Source organism: Dermacentor variabilis, chromosome 11 (genome assembly GCF_050947875.1).
Source record: "Dermacentor variabilis isolate Ectoservices chromosome 11, ASM5094787v1, whole genome shotgun sequence".
Taxonomy (NCBI): Eukaryota; Metazoa; Arthropoda; class Arachnida; order Ixodida; family Ixodidae; genus Dermacentor; species Dermacentor variabilis.
The window spans coordinates 19,395,632-19,412,761 of record NC_134578.1 but is presented as its reverse complement, the minus strand read 5'-3'; the positions used below and the strand labels follow the sequence as shown (position 1 = coordinate 19,412,761).

The following is a 17,130-nucleotide window of genomic DNA, read 5'->3' as shown; positions in this document are numbered from 1 at the left end:
TTTCCTTTCTTGAAAACGCTGCGCTCGTTACTCTTCTGTCGAGAACGCGCATGCCGTTCGTGAATTGGAAATACCCGGCTCGCAGCGTTAAACAACGGAAATGCGCGCAAGAGAGATGACGATTATTATTGTGTGGCAAATATACACCCCAAAGGGTGCAACTGTTTTTAGAGCCTAATGGTACATTAAGACCACAAGAAAACTGGATTTTTAAAAGAGGCGAACTCGTAAAAGAACTCTTGAAGAAAACGCCTCGATCGCTTTAAAGATTACGAGTTTGAACGCTGTATTGATGTTTAATCAATTAGCGCAAAACATCTCGGTAGCCAATAAATATATTGGCCGAATTTATCCTTGATATCTGACCATACAACAAGCGGCATTTACGACGAAATAGCATGCAAAGTGACACACATCAACAAAGCACTGATTCAAACGAATCGCAGTCAATGTTGCGTGTGGGCCTTTCTACAACAGTCACACCTTAAGCGTGCTATTGCAAACTTATGCAGCTTCAAAAGCGTGTAAACTTATGTAGCTTCAAAAACTTCCGGAAGCATATCACAAAATGAATAACCACAGGTCGCTCAGACCACCTGCAGCAGACTGTCGTCAAACGGAGTCTCAAGGGACCGAAGGAATGTGTTCCGATTAACAGGAGTTTCGCTTACCGAGAGAGATTTGCATATGTGTAGCATTATAAGTAATACACCTTATTAACACTGTTAGATACGTTAAGCATAAAGAAGTGAATGTAGCAGCAAGTTTGTGGCGGGATTCGGGCGTGGTCCACACTTGCAAATGGACTAGGCTTCGCTAGCTTTAATTTTGAGGATTAGCCGTCGACATACCAAATCACAAAAAAAGTCGCAGTTTCGCCCAAAAGATGAAGCATCGATTGTGACAGCAAACTCGTATACAGCTATACGAAGCAAGTATAGTAGTTTCACCGGCCGTATAAACTTGGGAACATTCGCTTACTAACAGATTTAAAAAGCATGGTGTAAGCGCGCACAAGCAGATATGAACACATCACACTCGATAAGCGCGGACGCTCGTTGTGAAAAAGCTGGTGTGAGCAAGTGCGGCAGCAGCAGCGGCCGAAGTGACGTTCGGGCTGTATATTGCTTCAGCGCAATAGTGGCGAGAACACAGCAGGCGCAAAGGTACGAGCCCTCTGCAAATCCCGTTCAAGATACGGTGCGCGTGGCCGTGCAAAGTATGCACTTGGAGCAGTCGAAGCCGCCTGCCCTCCCTCTCGCCCGGCCTCCCCGCTTTGCTCCCTATCGGACCCGAGAATGAGCCGATTATCGTCAGTTCCCTAGAGCTCGGTCGCGAAATACGTGGTTTCTGCCTGAGCACAACGCCGTCCCCCCTCCCTCCCTCCCTCCCTCCCTCCCTCCCCTACGTCCACGGTCTTTCGCGCGACAGAAAACGGCGCGTTTTCTCTCCGCATTCCTCCTTCGTGGGCGCCAGATTGCGCCGCGATCGCCGGCTCACCCTCGCATGTTTTCACTCGCACACAGAGTACGCGGCCGGCGTCGACGATTTTATAGCCCTTGGACTTTATGCGGAATCTCACGGCGACGCCGACGCCGATGACAGAAATACGCTTGGAGTGTCCACATAACTGCTTTCGCAACAAAACATACCTCTTACTTCTGCTGTTCGTGGCCGAATAACACACGACCGTGTAGGGGGAGTCCAAATGATCGAACGTGCGCTGTAAGTCGTCCGAAATATCGCTGGTCCTAATTTTGCTCTTCTAAGACCGAGTGGCACTGCTTCGAAGCTCTCCAGGCCTGTACATGCTAGGCAGTAAAACTATCTCGAAATTTTGCCTGCTTGAGTCTTTCCCACCGCTTTCTGATATCCTTCTGCATAGAAGACAGATGTCGCAAACAGATATATATTTAGGAACCTGACTCTTCCTGAAAAAGTTCTTTACAGTTTCCTTCTGTAGTACTGTTTGCAGAGAGTTGTGAAGATTTGGTTTCGATTAACGAAGGTTTTTTTTCCTACTACCAAAATAAAACCCGCCAAACTAAAGTGCTGTGGCTCCATTTAGGTGATTTGAGTTTACCGAGACTCTACTCAGGACCAAAGATATACAAGGCTCGTGATCTTACAACAATGGCTACCAAGGAGCACGTGAACTCCGCTGTTTAAATGGGCTTAGAAAAATCTCTTCCTGAGAAGGCATTTCGTCTTCTAGCACTGCTACAGAAAACAAAAGCAGACTCTCCCAATAAGGGAATGCCCTGGTCGGGAGCCCATCGTGCTCTGAAGCCGGCCAAGAAATGGATGTGGAAGTAGGTGCCCATGAATGTTTTGCTTTCGTCCGAAGTTCCATACCCCTGCTGTCGTCTCGAAAACCTTATATCTCCTAAATCAGAGTCATTGCTTGCTGCAGCAGTAATCGTCCAGAGCCAAGAAAGCTCAGGGAGTAGTCGTTTGTATCAATTTTGACACTAAATGCGATGCCTCTTTTAGTGGCTTCAAAAGGGACATTAAATGAACTTTCGATGCCGCTGGCAAAACTACTGCAAGATCTACAGATTAATTTTACCGTACATTCTTTGTAAGTTAGGAAGCATGTTTTATTTATTTTTTATTTTACGGGAAAGCCATGAAATGTGTACTTTTTTTTCTGGGTGAATCGCGTATTTTGATGTTGATAAAGAAATACTGGGAGTGTTACTGCGTGCCACAAAAATTCGGCAGTGTCAATACGCCTGTATGCCTATACATTTAAGGTTCAGACCTGCAAATCTAAATCAAATTATCATATATATATATATATATCAAACACATATGTTTACGGCTTGAAATTTCTCTATATCAACAGAATCAGACCACAGCCGGATATTATTATGCTACCAATAGCAGGTTCTACAGTGTTGCTAAGTATCGATCTTCTCAGAAAGTCAGAACATTTGTTGTATTCAGGCCTACAGTGTCCCGTTAAAGAACTTTTTTTATTTCAGAAGGCATGAAGAAAAGTGGGGGCTCCAGGTCGACGTTAAACTCTTCAGACAATTTACTGACATACCAGGATATGATACGGCATGATTAGTTTTCGAATTTTATGACTTCGCGGCAATATTTTCACAGGGAAAATAGAGTCCGATTTCTATATGAGCCTTGACGTTCAAGCTCCAGGATAATAGCAGTGAACGTACAAAACAGGATGCCTTTCTCTATTTATTGCAGTATTTTTCTTGACTTCTGTGCAAGTACTAGAGTCCATTGAAATAAGTTTGTTGTCTGTGATTCACGCAGAGCAGTAGATGCAGTAATTAAACTCGACCAGACCATTATCGGCCTGAAGAAATAATAAGCACTAGATTGGTTGCTTGTAAGCGATTGTGTGTAGGCTATTTGGTATATCAGTAGACTATCCCAGAGAAACACAAAACACGCAGCTTCGGCTGGAAAATTGTTTTATTGTGTTCCTGCGGTGAGAAATAAATAAGCTATGGCTTGAAGCTGGATGGCTGAAAGGCGATAACATGGTCCGATGGTCTCCTTCGTCATTTTGTTGCCACTTCTTTCATTGTTTCCTGGCCCACCTGGATAAAAAGATAGTGAACGTCGAGGCAATCGGCGTGCTGATCGGTGCACATGCACTGCAAGTTGTATTTACGAGTGTGCGAATTATCGGCGCTCGACTGAAACTCGAGCAGGATAACTCAAATTGCACATCGAAAAAAAGGAAAATCTGAAATGATCCAGAGCCGTCATGAACGCACAATGCTTGATGTACGCTTGCGTCTGATTGGCCGGACAAACGGACTGGAGAACATGATAGGTGCTCTGATAAAGCTTAGAGCACAATATTGGGCTACATAGTGGTAAGTTACGTTGGTCTCGAACGCACTGACAAGTGATTGACACATAACCCACACGACCCTTGCACGACGGTTATCCGGCGACATATCCGTAACAAAGTATTTGCAGAAGTTCTGTTCAGTTTATACCAACATTTACTTGCCTACAGCCCGTCGCAGTGGCTCAGTGGTTATGAACTTATATAAATGAGCTCGTTCTTGAAGGCTCAATTCCCAGGCGCGGCGGCACAATCCCCATGAGGACGGCATACAAAACGCTTGCGTATTTAGATATAGGTGCGCGTTAAAAATACCCAGGTGGCCGAAATTATTTCAGGTTCCCCAACTACAGCTCCTCTCGTAGAGTCATAACCGTGTGTTACTTTGCAAGCTAAATGTCACAAGTGGGCTTTTGTTGCCTTCAATATACCTTCTGTCGACATGCAAGGTCTTTTTGCAAGGCGTGCTTAGACTATGCCTCTGCACGTGAACCGCTTTACAAAAAGTAAATGTGCTATCGAAAAGCACAAGAAACATTTGGTGCGGCTGGGCCCATCAAATAGATATTTTTGCTTGCTTGACTGCTTGACTGGGTTTTCGCGTCCTACGGAGCTGCTCCGTGTGCTATGAGGAGGGTCTTAGGAGAGGACCCCAGATAACTGTGAGGACATCGGCTTCTCTAGGGCGTTACGAGATTGAAGGTCAAGCTTGTTAGCATGTTGTCGCACTTTACGTTTATAAAGATAGTGCGTCGACTGCCATGTTTTTGCCCAAGAGTTTATCGGCAGAGTTAGTGAGCAGTAGGAAAGAAAAATCGAAAGCCCAATGAAAACATAAAGCACAATACACTCGTGCAGTGGAGAGATGCAGGTTCAACTGGTTCATGACGAATATTGATTGACGTGATAACTGATGCTTTCCATTAGTTCATGGACCGATACATTCAGTAATTTGTTGCAGACTGCGAAAATGCAAGAAGACTTACGCGGGATGATTTTGCGGACCAGGTTTCTCCGTGTCAGTCGACGCAGGGTAGCTGGGTGTACCGCAATGAAAATCCGTGTTGATTTTCTTGCGAATTGGCCAAGGCGTCCATGTTAGACTTCACTCTCAACATGAATGGTTTGCTGTGCGCTGAAAGCAAGAGAGACAAAAGGGAAAGAAAGACAGGGAGGTTAGCTCAAAGCAAGGCTCTGTGTTAGGTCCAGTCAATGTAAGAGTGCAGTTGAGTGTCGTAGCACCCAAGGGGCACACATTTCAAAATGAAAAGTCACTTCACCTGTATCAAGTAAACCAGCTTGCCGTGAGATGACACATTTACACGTTTTAGTGATGGATATGGACCTATATTTGATGACAACCTATGAATTTAAAGCAAGCCCAACCCACAAACCCGCGTTACACCTGCTGCTCTGTGCCTCCGCGGTCCAAAATATAGTTTTGCGAGATACGCTGATGTTGAAAGAAGTACACCTTCGTCTTAACGTCACAGAAATGAGCTAACGTAATTGGCTGGTGCATCGACACAAGTTCTGTATGAGGTGGATGGCGGTAGAATTGTCTCTGCATTATAATGTTGTCACCAACACAACATGAATAATTGTACTAAGAGATCTGTAGTCACATCACTGCTCGAACAATGAAACTTGAATGTCATTTAATTTATAATAGCCTAGAATTTCGGTCGAGTTTTATCTCTCACGGAAGGTCTCCTAGTTTTCATCAGCCCAGTGACTCATTAATAACGAGTGTGAGGTTGTGTTAAGGAGTCGTGTTGGCACGCTGTGTGTCCTTGCCACTCAAGAGCCGGTTATAATCTGAATAGTTTCGTGGCTCTTGGTAAAAAAATAGCAACCAACAATCTTTCCTTTATTTCTGCCTTTCTTTTCACATGTGTACATCGCACACACATTTCTAGCTGGCGGGCGTAAACACAGGCAACACTTCTTGGAATTCTATTTACTTTGTCATCACCTGAGAAAGTGCATGTAATAATGCTAAACAAGTAATTAGGGGGGTTCACCTGATGAAGTGATGTTTGAGCCTCTTCAAAAGCAATTTAGATACAAGAACATATTTCGTGTAACTGTGTGTTTTGGAAGGATATTTTCTGAAAAATAGCATCCGACATGAAGCATACTTTCTTAATGAAAATTTTGTGCACGTGCTACTGGAACCTTACCGTCGCTACAAAAAAAAAATCAGAGCTATCACCTCAATTGTCAGTCTAATCCCTGTGCCCTGAGTTATCATTTGAATGAACGGACAATATATTGTATCTATGGGACAGTGGACACTAGATTGATTGATGAACTAGTTGACTGACTGACTGACTGACTGACTGACTGACTGACTGACTGACTGACTGACTGACTGAGTGAGTGAGTGAGTGAGTGAGTGAGTGAGTGAGTGAGTGAGTGAGTGAGTGAGTGAGTGAGTGCGTGAGTGAGTGAGTGAGTGAGTGAGTGAGTGAGTGAGTGAGTGAGTGAGTGAGTGAGTGAGTGATTGAGTGAGTGAGTGAGTGAGTGAGTGAGTGAGTGAGTGAGTGAGTGAGTGAGTGAGTGAGTGAGTGAGTGAGACACTTACATATGAGGACATTCTTCTCGTGGAGTCTCGTGCCGCAGAACCTGTCTTCTCCGGGGCCCATGCCGTACGACGACCCTTGGTCAACAGTGATGAAGTCGTCGCGGCACGCTACAACGTTGTCCTCGTACGTAGGCTGCCCCCAAGAGAACGAAGAGTTTGTCTCCGTCTCCCATTTAATGGAGCAGAAGTTCTCTTCCACACGCAGGCATATGGAGTAGCGAAGACCGCTCAAGTAGCGGACCTTGCTGTCTACCGGCGGGCCGTAGTTGAAGCTTCTCACGATAGCGCTTGGACTCCGGAAATACTGAAGGCATCCAGGCGATACTGTAAAAGAAAGTTACATATGATAGTTGGTTCCCCACCATTTCATGCTCTACCGACTGTACAGCGTCTTCCTGCCCTAGTCACCCATTCTCTTGTTTTCTAGAACAACTCTTTTTTTTTTCCTTCAAAGCATTAAGTGATCGGAATTACATGGGATGAGGATACCTGGAGCCGATGCAAGCAAGGCAAAAGTAAGGAATTGCTGGGTCATGCCTTCTTTATTAGTGGATTGGCTGAAGGTACCATTAAGTTATTTGCTTTTCTTACCTTGAAACTATACCTTTCGACTCGCTCCCCCTTCCTCTTATATTTAATTCATGGAAATTTAGGTTCTGTTGTGCTTAGAATCGAAATGTGTTTGGATTCAATAATATCCTAATAATATACTAATAATAATATAAATTTCATCGGCTACCTAGATTGATGGAGTGTTAAATTCTCTTTCGTTTAACATCCTGTTAAAGTGTGAAATGTTGAATTCTCGACTCGGTTTATGAGTTTGTTACCAAGTATATCATTCGCAGCCGCAAGGGTCCTCATTCGTTTAATTATAGCACTTGATGCGGTCCTGGCGGTGGTGTACTGTAGTTGCAGACGGGTCTATAGCTTGTTGATGGAGGCCGGCGATTAATCCACATTAGCTTCGCCTGCACTATAGGTGGGGCATTTACCACACGTCCCGCAAACAGGTATCTCTAAATAAAGTAAGAAGACGTGGAGCTTCCTAGCGGGTTATAGCAGACCCCTCGGAAAACACAAGGTGAGAATTGTATATTGCACATGATAGGCATAGGGTGCCTCACTCCACTTATGTAAAGCTTTGTACGCCGTAAAACGTCAAACTTTAAGCAATGTTCAACAACATAGCCTGTGCATTCCCTCGGTTTCTATGTAAAGGTAAACAAGGCCTGCGCGTTTATTACGCTTTACGCTGTTGCAACGTTATTCGCAGCGTTGAATACAGATACTCTGAAAGTTGATTCGTTTTGTTCTTAGAAATGACCAACGATCGCAGACATTCGTGTGTCAGAGGCGTGCTTGAAAGTCATAATGCACTTCCTGCATCGTGTTGGCCCAAACGAAGCAGGCATTTGGCTCACGGCCTTACAAGGCAGCATGGCATAACACGTGCACCGGCTTTCTGGTCTGTACCATTAATTTACGAAGCACTTGTCACTGCAACAGGCCTGAAACTATCGCCCTAGGAAAAGAATAAAACTATTGGTTTCTTATTGATAACCTTGGTTAAGGTGCAATGCATAGGTCGTTCATAATTAAGAAAACCATCTCCGTAGTAATGTTGAAGACACATACCGATGTCGAGGCTTCCACACTGTATCATGCTGATCTTGATTCGCCACCGCCTTGGGCGCTTGCCTCCTCGGCTGATAACGCTGAGCACGACGGGGTTGCCGGACTGTCGACCCATGTCAACGTACACTGCAGGAATGGAGATTTGTTAGTTCTATATGTTTCATGTTATATTTTATTCGGTACGTAATTGACACACCGTGCATGTTCAGGAATTAGTTCTCGTACATACCAGCATACTGGTGGATCAAACAAATTGGGTTCGAAGTGAAGGGCAACAATTTCAAGCAATCTTAAACGCTTGTTTCTGCGAGGAACGAAGGTATTGTCCCTCGTATTTGTGGCATTCAGTATTGCCAGCGATAAATTTGTGTTGTAGAAAGAGTGACGTTTTCATGCTTTCAACGAATGCAAGTTCTACGACTGCCAAAAAAGGAGCACATAATTGTTTTCCTAGAACTCAGGCTGAAATGTAGTATGCCAATCACTATATATATAGCTTTTGCGACTTCATTTAAGAATGTACCTGATTGATTACATTTCACCATTTTTATTGGTTCTTATCGTCACATCAAGACTACGTGCTGAGACACTTGTTTTGTTTTCTGGCTACCTGACTGTGACATGCTAAAACCATTGCGAGCAGGAGACTAGGTTACAACCTTTTCTTTGTGCGTGTGGACAATGCAATCTGGTTGTAGAGTATCGGCAGAGCATCGTATTGCAGCCGTTGGGCTCTTGCTTTAATCCCAACTATTGACAACGATTCTTTTTTTTTCAATTTGGTACAGCTTCTAGCCCAAATATCTAGCTAGATTCAACAAAGTGGGTAGGGGTGCGGAAAACGATGGTATCACATTTAAACACTACTGACAGCAGCTGGTTCCACTCACGGTGCTGGCCGTTGTTTTCACCGCAGAGCTGGGGCAGGTTCTCTCCCACAGTGCTGCGGACCATGAATGAGTCGACGTTGCACAGACCCTGCTCATCGGGAGGCGCCAGGCTGAACTCGAGGAAGTCCAAGCGCAGCTGGCAGATGTCTGGTGTCTTGGTGATGGTCACCTCGCAGGTGCCCGTGCCAACCTCGCCGCTAGGGTAACTCGGGTTCACGAACTCAGTCTCGTTGACACTGCTCACCATGTTGCATGTGAAGCTCACTGTGAGCAGAAATGAGAGCACAAGTGAGGCCGGGACCAAAGATCGTGAGGCTGCCCTTGTTTAGCTCAAGCCCACTCCCGGTGTGATTTGTGTGTGCAAGTCTTCCATCTGTGCAGCCATCAACAATATTTGACGGAATAGCAAACTCGTATTTAAGGGTTGATTTCTCTTGATGTGTACATTCCAATCTCCCATGTTATGACGTCACAACTAGCTTTCGTGTTGAACATTTAGGTCGCACTGAACACTTTTTTGCTGGCATGTGTATGGTTAGTCACGTGGCATTTTGAAAGCAATGTGGGTTTTCCATTTTATATAACTGCAGGGAGTACCTATTTCCACTGAACAAATGACTTCGAAATAACACAAGTCTAAATAGTCATGATGTCACACCAGTGAACTAGTAGCCAATCAAATCAAAGTGGAGGACGCTGGCAAACAAGCAGTGGCCCGTGCCGCATGTGTTTATTATCACCAGTGGACCAATGCCTTCAGCATACCACATGGTTTGAAAAGTGCGTAGTCATAATATCACACCTTTGGACCACCAGCCTATAAAGTAAAGCTGGGGGACGCCAGCAAGCAAGCAGTGACCCTTATCCTACGTGTCAATCCTCTCGACAGCGGCTGCTTCACGATACTTCACGATACTTCACGATTCTGCATCAACGTCATGGCCCATGACGTTCAGCTTTTTGCCATCTGATGACTCATGACCTTCAGCTCTTTGCCATCAATAAGACTTTGTAGAAACTCTCCTTTCTTCTTCGCCTTACGCTTGGGACTGCGGAGCTATCCACACCTGCGCCCAATTCACTGTATGCAGTGCTAAGTTGAAGTGCTATCCACGTGCTATTAAGGTTCGCTGCAACGCATTAGGGGCGAACACGCGCCAGCATAGTGTGTTCGGTCTGTGAATTGCTTACCGCATTTTTTAATCCAATCTGGGCCGTTCGTAACCTGTGCCGACTTAAGTGCCTTCCTTGTATTTCTGCAGTTGTCATTTGCCTAACATTCCGCTGAAGGAGCGTTCACTTGGTTTGTGAAATATCCTGCTGGTCGATATTCGAGTATTTTACTCCTACTACCATTTCGTAATTGTGAATAACAACAAAGCAACAAAATATGTCGTGTGAAATTATAGCTCGAAATAACAAATACGAACAAGGTAAACAGTTGCAAACAGAACAGCAAAGTTGAAGCAGTGAAGATGCACGTTTTTTGAGATTTGTGAGAAACATTTCAGATAATAAATATTAGTGCAAGTAAGTCATGCACAACATTGGGCGCCATAAACACAAATTGTGCGCAATTGCAATATTATAATATGCATAAGATATATCACCGTTGTAGTGACATTCGCTTTTTTTGCTTGCCAATAGGTTCACATGGATGCATAACAACCAAATCTGTATTTTTATTTTGTATTGCTCTCGTGACCTATCATGGTCTGTTAATCAGCCATCACGCAAAGTATACAGATAACGTCAGCGCTTTAGCTGTGGCTGAAATTAATTTTGCTGATTAAGAAGGAAATTTTTGATACCTAGCTGTTTACTGAAAAACTGCGCTGTTCTAGGTAGATAATTTGTCTTGCTGCCTTTTGTATACCGTTTTGCGTGCGTGTGATCTTTCTTCCTCCTTGTTATAAGTAAGTTTTCTCAGCTTTCTTTCAATTGATTACACATGGGGATAATAACGACCCACACCGTAACGAGGGACTTCATAATTGTTTTGAACACATGTGATAGATTGACGCTCACCCAAATCACGACACGCTCGCTTTTGCATTCGTCACCACGGCCCCGTGATCGAACCTACATCCACACTCGCTTTTGTATTCCTATTCCAACGAAACGCAGTCACCACTGCCCCGGTAATCGAACCTGCATCGAGCTTAGCTATGCACAAGACTTCCAATTTTATCAAAAGGAAACGTTTGTGGTAAAAAAAAGAAAAGAAAACAACGGAGACACCTGAGTCTTGTGACTGTAACGCGACTTCTAACTTAATATTTCGGTACTACGAGATGCAGCACTCACCTCGGCAGCAGACACCGTAGCCTTCGGCGCAGCGTCCTATGTCCGTTCCCTGTTTGGCGCCGCACTCCTGTTCTGTGACGCAGGTTCCGTTCTGGCCGTATTTCCCTTCACAGGCTTGGTTTCGGTACCGAAGGAAAGTGAAATATCCACCTGTGGCAAACGACAGTCACCCATATTGTAGTGGCTCTCTGTGAGGAAAGTTACAGGGAGGTTACAAGGACGTTACAGGGACGTTACAGGGACTTTACAGGGACGTTACACTACAGTCGCTTCCTGCCGATGTGTGCCTTGTGTGTGGTCCTCTTGCACTGTTTCACTGTCAATGTTAAGATGTCACGTTGACGACAGAGTCAGTTTAGGTGGGCTTACTGGTACCAACTGCAATGTGCTAGCCGGAAATAGGCCGCATTGAGGCAGCGATTCCCACGCTGGATCAGTTCGTAAGAAGATATGCCAACCATTAGTGACAACATGTTATTAACAAGAGCGGCCGGACAACGACGAACAGCTCTTACGAGTGAAACGTTTTGTGAATTCAGTACTCAATTTTCTATTCTCCAACTTTTTTCACTCCTTATTGTGTCGCTAATATAGTCAATGGCCAGTGCAGACGTACCCGTTTGGCATTGGATGTTTAAAATTTCGTATTTTGTGGCGATTTGTTTCTCAAGAGTAATGCATTTCGGCATTTAGTAAAACGTAAGCTGATCGATCAGGTTTAATGAGCATATTTCTAAGTATGATATTGGAAAGTCCTGAAGTGCAAGTTCATGTACAACTACGTGAAGTACTTACTTAACTGTGGCCTTGATGTCTGTGCCTCGGCGAGGCCCAGCAAGGCAATGCCCACGAGGAATGCCCATAGAATTCTCGGCATCTGGAAATAACACGTCACTATTTATTCGTGTGGGTTGTGATAGATGATGATGAAGGGCCAATACTTCACAACTTCTAACATAGCTGCAGACTATGACTACAGTCTGCAGCTAAGTAAAAAATGGAAATTACTCAGAACGAGACTGTGTGTTTGCTTACTATCTTGATATACTCTACAAATAGTCCTATATTAAATTACTCGTGAAGTGCTATGCTGTAGTGCTACCACACCAGTGACTTCAGGCTCCAGCCTCGAAAGTATGCTACTACTGCACAGCTTGGTTGGCTGGTAGGGGATAAAGGACTCCTATTAGTTTACTAAGAAAAAGAAATTGAATGCTGTTGTTTTAGTAGCACTGATTATTGGTTTCTTATTAGCATGAACATATTGTCTCAATTTTACACGACCATCTAAACAGGTATCTGCAGAATGCTTCCTTCAGTACATTGTAGAGTAGGTTTATTTGTTGATATTACAGGAAATAACTTAACTTGGATTGTGAAAGTAATGTGATAAAGCCGGTTCTTATTTTATCATTGAGTAACTATTTTGAGACTACTCCCACGAAGAAACTAAATGAAGCGGATCGGGACAATATAGAGCTCTGGATTTGATACTGCTTGGCAAGGAAGATAATGCATGACAGATTTGCACACAAAAGCATTCGGTAATGCAAGGTACCTGATGAGATCTAACATGACTTGACTAAGAATACCTCAGCATTACTCAAACATATACCAGTGACAACTATACCTTCAGCCAAGCGCGAAACATCATCACGTGCTCAATTATTTACTCGCCTAACGGTCAGCACTGAAGCGGAAGATAGTTGCGTAATAGACTGCTTGAGGACGATTTCAGAATGTAGCATCCCTTCTTTTTCTCATGTAAACGTGAACACCTGTTTATGTGATACACGGATCGCTCGGCGGCCTATCAGATTCACAATGACCCCCCGTAGGTCCGCGATTAAGTCCACGCCACAAAATTAATGGTATCTCGCCTCGTTCAGACCGGACGCCGTAGGTCCGTGACAGCCCTCGAGCTACGTGTCACGTCATCGTACGCAGAGCAAGTCACCGTGAAAGAAGTCTCACCTTGCGTGTCGGGTGGGCTGAATCCAGTCTGGGCGCTGCAGACCAGACTGAGGCGGCCGGCGAGTCAAGGTGGTCGTTTTAAGGCCGCAGCTTCGTTCTCTGGCACTGCCTTCTCCCGGAAGCCAACCGTAGGAGAGCAGGTCAAAGAGCCGAAACGTCGCTTTGCCTTGCGTTTCTTTCTTTTTTTTTATTTTTTGTCTTCTTCCTCTCGCCGCCGCTGCCGCCGCAGAGGGCAAGAAGATTTCACGGTCAACGATCCTGCACGTCCTCCCATTTCCTTCCTTCCTCCCTCAGCGCCGCCTGGTGCTGTTTTGGTTCGGCGTTTCTGTTTTGGTTTGGTGTTGGCGTTTTGTATGCTTTCCATTCGGTGTTTTTTTTTCTTTATGGCACAGTTTAAAGATCACCATTTCTTGTTCTCCGGCACGCCTGCCCCATTAGCCCGCCTGTTCGCTATGGACAGCGGTTTTCTTTTGCTGTTTAAAGGAAAACATTGATAACGTTCAATCAGAGATACTGAAAGAGCAAATAGCAGAGGCAACAAACTTTCGGTTGATTGCGCTATGGAAGACTGATAAATATATTTTTTTTCGTCCACAGCGATGCATAAATCAAGACTCAATGTCCTGGAAACAAAAATCCGAAGTTCAGCAGTTGTTCAAGATTTTCTCTTTGTTTTATCCTAAAATGAAAACGTTAATACAGATTTCACGGTGAGCGTTAAGTGTTACCAAAAATTCGCGTGCTACGGCAAACAAACTAAATTCAAAAGAAAAAAGTTCCGCACAGAACAAGAATATTGGAAGATAGAGCTAATTGTAGGTAAGACGGCAATGTTATCGATCAGATGAACAAAGGAAACACATTCCCCATGTCCTCTCTTTCCAATTATTTGAGGGGATTCTGTGAGATGTCATTCAAAACCTGTATATCAACACGCTGTTAATGGATATGGCGTGTATTGGACAAATGGCTCTATTAAATAAAATAAACTCCCTTTTGGAGAGGAACATTAATATGCACCTTTTAGTGAAACCCGGCACCAAAAAGTTCCGGCAATATTTGCTCTGGTTATTTCAGCATTGCTTGGGAATAATATGTTAGTTGAGTTAGTGTTTGAATTGTATTGTACGAATTATTTGTGCGCAATATCTCGCAATATTTGCAAAAGCCGAGTTGGTGTTTGAATCGCTTTCGGGCGTCTCACTATATTCACTTCACGAACCCGTGGTACTTAAACCGTCGCACAAGTGTAGAATACAAGCAGTGATAGCATTTGGCTCAAACGAGAATGAGCATGCAACAAATGATCTATTACGAGTCGATCATATAATCGATCACTTTGTCCAGTGACTGCAGCACTTGTGGCAAAAGTGCTTTGACATGACGGTGCTTCTATTTTGCTTTGGAAACAAGCACAACCACAACGGTAATCAACAGGGCCACACCTAGGTTTTGTCAGTAAAATTGCACCGACATACCATTGAACAGCTTGAAATCGCGTTCTTCAGCTGAGAAAAATGTCGGGAGAGATTGAGCATGTAGTAGTGATGCTTTCGCAGTGAGCTGTGCATGATTGTATGATCATGGCTGGACGGCAATGCACCAGTGTCAACATTCCATATAGATGTCCACATTCGGTATGTGAAAAAATAAAGGATAACCCGAGGCTTGCGGAGTTATTTGATGCCATTTCCGCGTCTCTATTGTTGATTCAGCTTTTGCCATATGACGCTGAATATTTTCGCAGATTCTAACTACGCATTATTGCTGTGCTTCAAATCAGAAGTGCAGGCGAGCCCGGAAATTATTCAGAGCGCTGTTGGAAGGATAGCGCTTGAGGCGAATAGAAAAGCACAAATTAATCAGTGCGGAAAGCTATTAATCAGTGCAGGGTGTCCTCCAAACAAAGTTCGGCAGGGTGCTCAGAGCAAAATCTGATTCGAAGCACAACGGCTAATTATAAACGGAAATCGATGGACGGCTAGGTTGTGTGAGTACCTGTATATATATATATATATATATATATATATATATATATATATATATATATATATATATATATATATATATATATATATATATATATATATATATATAATATGACTCACAGTATGGAAGAAGAACCGAGAAATTAATCAGGAAATATTGCTCTGTGTAGACAGCGCCAGAGAAGAAGGCGTTCAGGGCAAAATCAGAGATGCAGAAAGCGCCCACTGGATGGGAGCAATAGAGACGAAGCCAGCTGCGTAACAATATGAAAAAAGAAAATTTATGCCGCATCCATCTTTAGGAGATGATTGGCGACATAATGCGATTACCAATGTTTCCTGTGATGGGTGTGTAATGGGAGATGATATGCCTTATATGTGGTGGTGAATACTGTGGTCCCATGCCATATCTTGAGACCTTAATTATGGGCACGTCAGCAGACGCATTTCATGCGTCTGCAGACGTTGCCCGCTTGCAATTTTGTAGCAAACCCCACTTTCTATACTCCCCTGTAGCCGCAACTTCGTTGCAATTGCTTCCCATCAAGCGGCCGCCCTCGATGCGGAGGCGGCTCAAGCGGTTGTGGCGCGAGCGCTTTAACATGCTTTAGGATACATATACATTGTGTCACCTTGTCACATCCATTCTGGGAGGTCGGCCAGGAATAGGCACAAGCATTGTCGCATACGCAGTACTAAGGTTGTCTGTTCGGGTCCGTATATCCAGTGGCCCATGTTTGTTACCTTGTCACATCCATTCTGGGAGGTCGGCCAGGAATAGGCACAAGCATTGTCGCATACGCAGTACTAAGGTTGTCTGTTCGGGTCCGTATATCTAGTGGCCCATGTTTGTTCGGCAAGACAGCAGCCACCACATGCCTTGTGGCTCAAGCTGGCAGAAAGTTTGGTGCACTGTGTATGTGAAAAAGTTGAATACCTCAAAGTGAGAGGCGTTCCCTAAACATGCTAGTCCCATTTTTAGAGAATTGGAAGGGAACATTTTTATCAAATTTTTAGGGGCATTGCTCTATTATTCGGAGACAGATCAGGGTGTATGAGGACGCTTGTAGATTAACACGATTCATGCATCGCGTGTCGAAATGGTGCAGAAACGATTGAGCATATTCAATTAGAAGGGCAAAGTATTCATCCAGCGATAAATATGGAGTCAGTTGGCTTGACCGAGGTTCTAGGATTTCTGGGCAGTCCGGGAAACGTAAACTGAACTGCTGTGGAGACTAGTAAAAAAAGGGGCTGCAAGAGCAGTGGCGCAAAGCAAGTGAAAGCACCTTGAAGCGGCAGCGCAATTAAACCAGTACTCGACCAAATGTACCAATTAAACCGTACCAACTCGATCAAATGTCCATTCTTCTAAAGTGAAAGCACACATTCAAGCGAACGTTATACTGGGGATAATGTACCTTAGTGTATGAACATGTGCGAAAATTTAAATGTACCGCAACGTTTTCAAGAAAAATCTTCCTCGCATATGTCAGCCACGTTACAAAGAAGATGCCCATATCGTCATCATCGTGGTAGAGTTGCAAGTATATACCGTAACTCCAGTTGGGGCAGTCGAGGAAGAGTTTTGAGCCGTGGCTGGTTTGAGAACACCGTGGCAAGTACTCAGGTAAATATCAAAGGAAAGAATACCGAGGTTTCTTCCTCAGACATGTCTCTTACCACATACCGGCACTTTATCTATAAATATGCCGGCAGCTCAGCGCTGCCAAAATCGAGCATGCAGCGCCCCCTGCTCCTCCTTCTCGGTCTTCTGGATGCTTGGATGGGCACCCCCAACCTTCACTTCCCCCCCCCTTTCATAAGGCTACATTGGATCGGCCCTTGGGCGGAATACAGTGAACTTGCAGATTTCTTGGTTATCAGTAAGCTGCCGTTGATAATTTAGAAATACGT

At 44.2% G+C, this 17,130-nt stretch overlaps 1 protein-coding gene across 1 annotated transcript; it reads right to left on the bottom strand.

Annotated features, from left to right (window-relative positions):
- Positions 1-4,840: 4,840 nt before the first annotated feature.
- Positions 4,841-12,128, bottom strand: LOC142564476 (uncharacterized). The gene is made up of 6 exons (XM_075675493.1): positions 12,047-12,128; positions 11,252-11,401; positions 8,945-9,208; positions 8,055-8,180; positions 6,417-6,740; positions 4,841-4,964 (listed from the first exon to the last, which is right to left on the bottom strand). Exons 1-6 carry the CDS (start codon positions 12,126-12,128, stop codon positions 4,849-4,851), a joined length of 1,062 nt encoding a protein of 353 aa, XP_075531608.1. The 3' UTR covers positions 4,841-4,848.
- Positions 12,129-17,130: the final 5,002 nt, after the last annotated feature.